The 8302-nt window shown below is 35.0% G+C and overlaps 1 protein-coding gene across 1 annotated transcript; it reads left to right on the plus strand.

The window, feature by feature from the left end:
* The first annotated feature begins 277 nt into the window (after nt 1–277).
* Nucleotides 278–6923, plus strand: LOC119319654. The gene is made up of 12 exons (XM_037594100.1): nt 278–410; nt 2060–2747; nt 2852–3016; nt 3832–3969; nt 4065–4286; nt 4387–4791; nt 4929–5128; nt 5242–5428; nt 5565–5801; nt 5966–6055; nt 6144–6216; nt 6526–6923. Exons 2-6 carry the CDS (start codon nt 2079–2081, stop codon nt 4690–4692), a joined length of 1500 nt encoding a protein of 499 aa, XP_037449997.1. The 5' UTR covers nt 278–410; nt 2060–2078; the 3' UTR covers nt 4693–4791; nt 4929–5128; nt 5242–5428; nt 5565–5801; nt 5966–6055; nt 6144–6216; nt 6526–6923.
* The last annotated feature ends 1379 nt before the right edge of the window (nt 6924–8302 follow it).

The raw sequence follows: 8302 nt of genomic DNA on the forward strand, positions 1-8302 counted from the left end.
TGAACCCTTTTTCAAAATCATGTACATATTTGAATTCACGTAAGTTTTCATTTTTTTCTTCGTTTGTTATAAATGCATTAAGCAATTCATGGGCAAATAAAATGTGAATTCTACATGGGCCGGCACTCCAGTGTTCGCACGTGGGCGCCAAATTATACGGCGCGTAGGTCGTCGCGTAGCGTCGTGGCGCGTACCCCCGCCCCCCGCTGCGTCCGTCGTTCACTTATCGGGCCGGCCCACTTCCTTTTCCTCTCCTCCTCCGTTTCTTCTTCTTCGCTTTCTTTCCCCCATCTCCATTTCTTCTTTTCCCCGTCTTCTTCGCCTTCTTCTTTCTCGTTCTCGTTCGGCACTGCAGATTATAGATCGACAGCGGACGGAGTTCCTCCCTCCGCCCGGCGTTCTTGCCCAAGGTTTGTGAATCAACCTTGTCCGCCATCCCCGTCTCTGTCTCTCTTTTTCTTCTTCTCGGTTGTGCGTTGTTCCCTCCGCCGAGCAGGGATTTGTGTAGAGACGATTGGATTTTCTAGGGTTTCGGCATAGTCTTGTGGTAGGATTTTTGTAGATCATGGCCTGCTGATATCGTTTGCCTCGTTTAGTTAGGATTCCATCGTGGACTTTCGCTAGGCTTTCACCATAGTTTTGTGCTAGGGTTTCTAATTCTAGGCGTGCTGCTATAGTTTGCTTCGATTTTGCCGGGGTTCCGCCCTAGATTCATAGGTAGGGTTTCAATTTTTGTTTGATGGAGTGCTGGTGTTGTTTGCTCCGATTTTAGCTAGGGTTTCTTCATAGATTTTTATTAGGTTTGTCCATTTTATTCATGTCGTCCTGATGTAGTTTGGTGGGAATTACCTAGGCCAACGGGAGAGCTTTAAGATCATTTGTTTCGGGATAGTTGTGTGTGTGCTTACCACCTGCATAGTAGTCACCACTTGGAAACCATTCTTTTGGGTTATATATTGGGCTAAAATGAAGACATCACAAATATCAGAAATGCAATGAAAACTGAGGGGAGTAGATGAATTCTGAATGCTATTTTTTTCACCATTTCATCCTGCCAGTTTTGTACTTGGGCAGCTTCTTGAACCTTTTTATCATCTAATTTCTAAACAATATAGACTGCTTTTATTTATTTATTTATTTATTTATTTTATTGGGGTGAATGTTCTACCTGTACCCATCAACATTTGCTCCATACTTGCTGGTAAACTGGTAGACGCCCTTCCCCTGATAAAAATGCGCAATATTAAGTGATGAATAACGATACTTATTACTAAGAAAAGACATTTCTTCAGCCTGAAAACTAACCTTAAAAGAGGGCCAATACCTAGGGTTTGGGCATAGATTTAAATTTGTATGCTTACAAAAAGGATATTAGAAGTTTATATTTCTTAATTCAACCAGTTAAATTTGTATGGAATCTTTATGGTGGTGGTGCTTCTATTCTCTCCTGAAAGCTAGTTTAAAAAGATTTCAAGGAGTAGTGTTATCAGCAGAATGCAAAAGTCGCACCCTCATCTTGCTTTCAACCTCTTGCTCTCTGGGCTTCGCTTGCTTTTTGATGAACTGAAGGACCTCAGCAAAAATCACATTCTCCTCTCCTACCAAACTTTCTTATTTCTGTTAACAAATGTGTTGCACGCCCAGGGGTGGGAGTGGCAGGGGGCTTATAACTCAATAAAGAGGCGACACATAACATTAGTGCTGTTGGTGCTTCACATTCTCCTACATAATTTCTTTGTTTCTAGATCGATGCCAATTGTTTATTTAAGGCCTATTTTAGTATACTTTAAGTATTTCATACATTTTTTGTGTCATCGTTTTTTTTGTTAACAATAGTAGTGCTATGAGCAACACCACGTGTTAATGCTTTTCATATCCATCTTGTCCTCACACGCAAAAACAACAATCTTATATCATGATTTATGATATGCTTTTTTACATGAAAATATTGCATGCCCCCTTTCCCTCACATTGGAACAAACTAAGTAATTTTTATCTTAGTTAGTTTTTCAGTTCATCATTTTTAATCTTATTATCCTTTTCTATGTTTGTTCCACAGAGCTCCCTATCTAGTAACCATGTCTGAAACTCTGAAACACCGTGGGACTATAAAGCATAGTTTCTCGACCCTCAGATGGAACAAAGCCATTTCAAATTTAACTGATAAGCAAAAAGGATATGTTTCGAAACATGATCTGGATAATCTGTTGCACATCAATAAGCATCTCATTGTGCCCATCGGTTTCATGCAATGGCTTGCCGACCATACTCACTCAAATGTTGTCTTCAAGTACAAGAACAAAGTTATTCAAATCCAAAGGGAAATGGTCAATCAGGTTTTTGGAATTCAATCTGGTTCTGAACCTTTTCCTACCGAGAGCAATGATCCTGCTGTAGTAGCAAAAGTTAAGGCACTCAGTGATAAATATAAATCTGGAAGTAGGACCATTCCAATAGAAAACATTGTCAACATGATGAAGAATGATGAAACTGAGGAAGGGTTTATTTGTAGTTTCCTGTTTCTGTTCATCTCAACAGTTCTTTGTCCAATCACTGGCAACTACGCGATCTGGAAGCTTCTGTACGGTCTGCATGACATTTCAAAGTTGTATAATTATGATTTGGCAAGTTATTGCGTCAATCACCTCAGTGAAGAGATCGGAAGCTTCCACGAAAATATTTTTAACAGAGTCTCAATTGTTTTGGACGATCCCATCTGGGTTGGCGGCTACCTGCCCATGCTTGTTGTAAGTTATTTCTTTTATTTGTTTTTTGTATCATTTTTGTTTGTTTTCTCCACCATTCTATTTTTTTATTCATTTTGTTTTGATCACGTTTTCCTGTTATGCAGATCATATATATGGATTTTCTGGATCTTAATTCTGCAAGGCCATTTAGGAGCATTAACTACAATGTGCCCAGAATGGTTCGTGTGCAGAATGTTGATTTACTTCATGCAGCTAATGTTGATTTCAAAAGGACAACTAACAAACCAGTAGCATATGGAACACTGCCTGTAAGTGTGGATCCACATATATGTTAGAGTACTTCTTTTTTCATGATTTTGTGAACAACTTTCCGCGAACAGATTCGTCATTTTAGCGTTGTTAGAAAAAATAAATTTATCACTGTTAGCACTGTTTTTTGTGAAAATATTAGTGCTCCTATTAGTTAACTGCTTAGTTTATGTGGTTAAATCTTCTTCGTCAAGTAGTGAGCCACTTTTTATATGCTAGGGTTTCTACCTCTGAAGTAGTGGCCTCTCTTATTATGTTTTTATTCTCATCTTGCTATTTGGAGTTATTCTGGTCACTCATGTCCAATTTTTGCATTTCATGCTCAATTTTATTTAGCTCTTACAGAAAAAGGCATACACAAATCATTTTTTGCTCTACATTTGGTGAAGTATATTTTTTAATTTCTAAAAGTGGATGTTTTGGATTGTTTGAGCCCGTGTCATTCAGCAATCCATTTTCATTTTTTATGTGTGATCATAATTTGTTAAAGGAATAAATGAAACTCAAAATAGCATATGGTAGATGTTAACAACTAGGAGGATCACGATTACATTTTTGTAAGAACAAGACCATGATGATATGAAGCTCATAGCATTGTATAAAATACATCATGATGTTGGTGACCAACGACAGCTCAAGAATTTTAAATAGAAGGAAGTCAGCTCAAGTTTTCATAAAATGGTTTTTCTTTCTTTTTCTCAGAAGAAACATATCTTTGATTTTTATTTGTAGTTTACTTTGTTTCACATATGTCAATGAATAGTGTTTGCTTCGTATGAGAAGATTTTAGTTTTGATGCAATTCTTTAAAATAGCTTCGGGACATTTCCACCACACCATATGGAGCTCGTCCACTAGCATTGGTTGAGGATACATGTTTCAACGCCAAACAAGGAACATTGGCCACAAGACCACCGGAAGATGTTGGTTTGAAATCATCCAACCAACCTGAAGTATTTTTGAATCTGTTTTATTTGTTCATTTTTATTCTTTTTCTGCAAGATCTTTTGCTCATAAACTTATGTTTTTTGGTCAATAACAAATATAGGTAGTGCAAGTTATATTAGAGGTGGTCGCCAAGCATGATGAGCTGTGGAGAAAAAGTCATGAAGAACACATGTCTCGAATGCGTGCAGATTTGGCAAGCAATGTGTCTTCCATCATTCCAAGCACCAATTCTATGATGGCAAATACTACCACCCCTCCTGTTATTATCAGCCAATACCAAGGGACAATAGCAACTCAGTCAACAGTGGACTATAACAATCAGGTGGTCGCAATAGTTCTTAACTGTTTTTGTTCCTCCTTACTGTTTTTCCCTTGATATATACCTAACAACATTTTTTCCTTTTTTCTACCACCAAAACTAGGGAATGTTATCAATGGTGATTACCAAACACGATGATTTGTTGAAGAAAGTCCATGAAGAACATGTATCTAAAGTGTTGACAGATATGAGCAAAAGTGCGATTCCTTGTGCACAAAATGTGTGCTCCCAGTGTAATGAAGCAAAAACTCTTGTTACTCGCAGTAGCAATACCCACAACAACGACAGTGCTCTTGTGCGATACCAGGCAACGGCTGCTGTCAGTCAAGATCAGAAAGTTAACAAGAACAACATTATCTTCCTGATATTCAGCAAGTTAACAAGAACAGTGATGTTGGCAAATCCATAGGACAATCAGAACTTGGACTTCCACACAAAGATTGTTCTTCTACGAGAGTGGTTCCTGATATTCAGCACGGCATAACCCTTGCTATGATCTACGCTGATGGTACTACTTCGGGAAACAACATCTTCTCCATTTCAACACCTTTTTCCCTTCCTTGTACACGAACCATGTCTCGTCTATTCACTTTTTAAGGCAAACACTCATACCATTAATCCATGTTTCCTTTGTTGTTTTTCTAGATGCAGGATCGATGCCCTCCGATGTTAATGAGACAAGTACTCAAATGTTCTATCTGGTCGTAGTACCATCCAGAAAAAAACAGGAAGAAAAGAAAAGCAAAAAAGTTGCCCCCTGCATCTCCATTATCAACACTAAATCTAGAACCAGCTATTGACAACTTTTACCAAAAGTACCTAAACTACAAGTTCTTCAAACACAAGTAAGTTTGTTGTACACATTCGTAACTAATCAAGTTCTTGGAGTCGTGCATTTCACGACTTTTGGTACTGATGCAAATAATCTATCTCCATTTTTATCATTTGGTCCTTGTAGTCCCACTGTTCTAGATTTCAATGACCAAACGGTGTCATATGTAAAGTTCTACAACGCTCTAAAACCAATTGGCAAAGTCAATGATGAGGTCATGGATGCCTATGTTGCAGTTTTCAACCATGAGAATTTGAATCCTGATCCAAAATCAAAGAAGCCTTCAAAATTTTCATTCTCAACACACTTTACAGTAATTCTCTTCAACTTTTTCTTTCATTTTATCTTTTCTCTCCCCATATGTGATGTCAGTCATTCATGACTACCCAGGGGTTTCATTTTTTTTACTCCACATGTGATAATGCAATTTTGCTCTTTCTTTTCTACAGACTAAATTGCTTGTGGAGCCTGCAAAATTCGGCACCAGGTCTTGCCTTTGATAATTCAAGAGAATCAACACAGGAAACAACCTGCACAAATGTGACTTGGTATATTAGATCTGTTTTCATGATTGTGACTTGCCATTGGACTTTCTTTTGCGTCAACAATCTCTTCGAAACAATCAACTTCTTTGTTCAGCAAATAGTGTCAATGCTGATGAACTCAACATCCTCACAACAAACCTGGTTAGTTTTACTATTAGTATAAATTATTTTTTCAAGAATTTTATATTTTTTTAACGCACTGGCCATGAAGTAACTCTGTTTGTAATAAGTATATATTTACTTTTTTCGGTCTACCTAACTTTGAACTTATCTTCATGTTTTATATTATGGATTACCAACCTCAGCACTCTATTCAAGGCATCCAACTGCAGTTTCAAAAATATAGAAGAATTCGTAAAGTTTTCTCCTGAAAACTATCCCAAAGAACCTAACTTGTGAGATTATCATTTTTACCCTTTTCTACATCTTTTCTAATTTACGTTTCCTGTTTATTCATCTGTTTTTTTGTGCAAACATGGACAGGCATGACTGCGCTATCTATGGCACGCTGTACATGGATTGTTGGAACGGAAAAGACATGAAGGAGTTTGAACAAGTAAATACTAGACCCACTACATCTCTCTCTGTAACCAGCTACCTTTTTTGTTTTCAAATTATCCATATTATTTTTGTGTGCAATACAATCACTGTTCCAGAGAGAGTTATTTCATGATATACTTCTTCCACATTCTGTTAATTTTTTTTGGTGTCAAATGTCATCATGCTTTTGTACTTCTTTTTTATTATTATGTTAATTCTTTTGCAAGTCTTTCTTTTTTGCACACATAGACTGCATTCTTTTAGTTATGTTACTATTTTTGTAATGCTTTTCAAACTAAAAAAAATCATGCAATTTTCTTTTCAGGAAATCGTTCCCCAATTCCGTAAGCTCATTGCATACAAGATAGGAAACTTCACTCAGAACAAGTTCCAGTTTGAGAAGATGAATGCTGATGTCACAAAGAAGAGGAGAACCCACCGTTAATTTTGATAGTCAAACTAGTATGAAATGAACTAAGATGAACTTGTTTATGTTTTCGTGTTTCGTGTTCGCCGTTAGGTTTCCGATGGGAATTACAGTGATATGCGTACAATGATGAACATGGTTGTGTTTCACTCTTAGAATTTTGAGAAAGTAGCATCGACCAAAAAGAGTACCTATGGTTTTCCATGTAAGCAATGGTTCTCCAAGTAAGCTCTTATTACGAAATGTTTGTTCAAACGTTATACAGTAGTTAAATTGGCCATATTGTTCTCTGAAAACAGACCCAATATCGACAAAAAATTGTTCATTTCTTTCAAACATGTATATTTTTTCTGTGCAAAACATGTTAGTTCATTCCAAGCAAGTAACTGTTGAAAAAAATTGCAAGTAGAAAATGTTTAAAAAATTGCAAGTAACTTGTCAACCAAAGGAAAACTATTCTGAACTTATGCACATTTTTCTTATTTCTGAACTTTTAGAAAATTGTTTTCTTAATTTGTCAACAACTTCTCCTAAACTTGTCAACAGTTTTTTTCTTCTAACTCGTAAATCCAAAGATTAACTATTTTTCAATATCTTATCAACTTTTTTTTTCTTAATTTGTGAACAAGTTCTCATAAACTTGTCAACATTTTTTGTTACAACTTTTTAATACGAATGTTAACATTTTGTTCTTAAAGCCGTGAACTTTTTTGTGAACATATTTTTAAAATAATTTGTGAATAACTTTCGTAACCTTGTCTACATTTTTAACTAAGGTGTGAACAACAATTTAAATTTTTTAAACATCTTTTAAAAATAAGTTGTGAATAATTTCGTAAGCTTGTCTACATTTTCTTTAAATAAAATCGTTAACATATTGTTAACATTTTCTTTAAATTTTTTGTTAACTTTTTTGTTTTTTGTGTTACAACTCGAAAATACAAACATTAACATATTTTCCACAATTTTGTCAACATATTGTACAATTTTTTGTCTACATTTTTCTTCTTCTTCTTCAAAGGTGTGAACAACTTTCTAAAATTTGTCAACAATTTTTTAAAATAAGTTGTCAATAACTTTTCTAAGTTTATCTACATTTTTTATAATATAGTGAACAGACAGTTAACATTTTTTTTATAAAAGTTGTTCTAATATTTTCGAAATTTGTCAACATTTTCTTCTAACCTCAGGCCACAAATTTGTCAACTTCACAACTAAAGGAATACTATTTCTAAACTCATGAACATTTTTCTTGTTTCTGAACTTTTAGACAATATTTTTTTATTATTTTAGGCAAAAACTTGTCCTAAACTTGTAAACATTTTTTCTTCCAACTCGTAAATCAAAAGATTAACTATTTTTCAATATCTTGTAACCATTTTTTTCCTTAATTTTTGAACAAGTTCTCATAAACTTGTCAACATTTTTTTGTTACAACTTTTTATTACGAATGTTAACAATGATCTTAAACCCATGAACTTTTTTGTGAACATTATTTTAAAATAAGTTGTGAATAACTTTCGTAAGCTTGTCTACATTTTTTTAAAATAAAAATGTGAATAAATTGTTAACAATTTCTTCCATTTTGTTGTTAACATTTTTGTATTTTGTGTTACAACTTCAAAATACAAACGTTAACATATTTTCCAAAAGTTTGTCAACATTTTTTTCTTCT

Source organism: Triticum dicoccoides, chromosome 6A (genome assembly GCF_002162155.2).
Source record: "Triticum dicoccoides isolate Atlit2015 ecotype Zavitan chromosome 6A, WEW_v2.0, whole genome shotgun sequence".
Lineage (NCBI taxonomy): Eukaryota > Viridiplantae > Streptophyta > Magnoliopsida > Poales > Poaceae > Triticum > Triticum dicoccoides.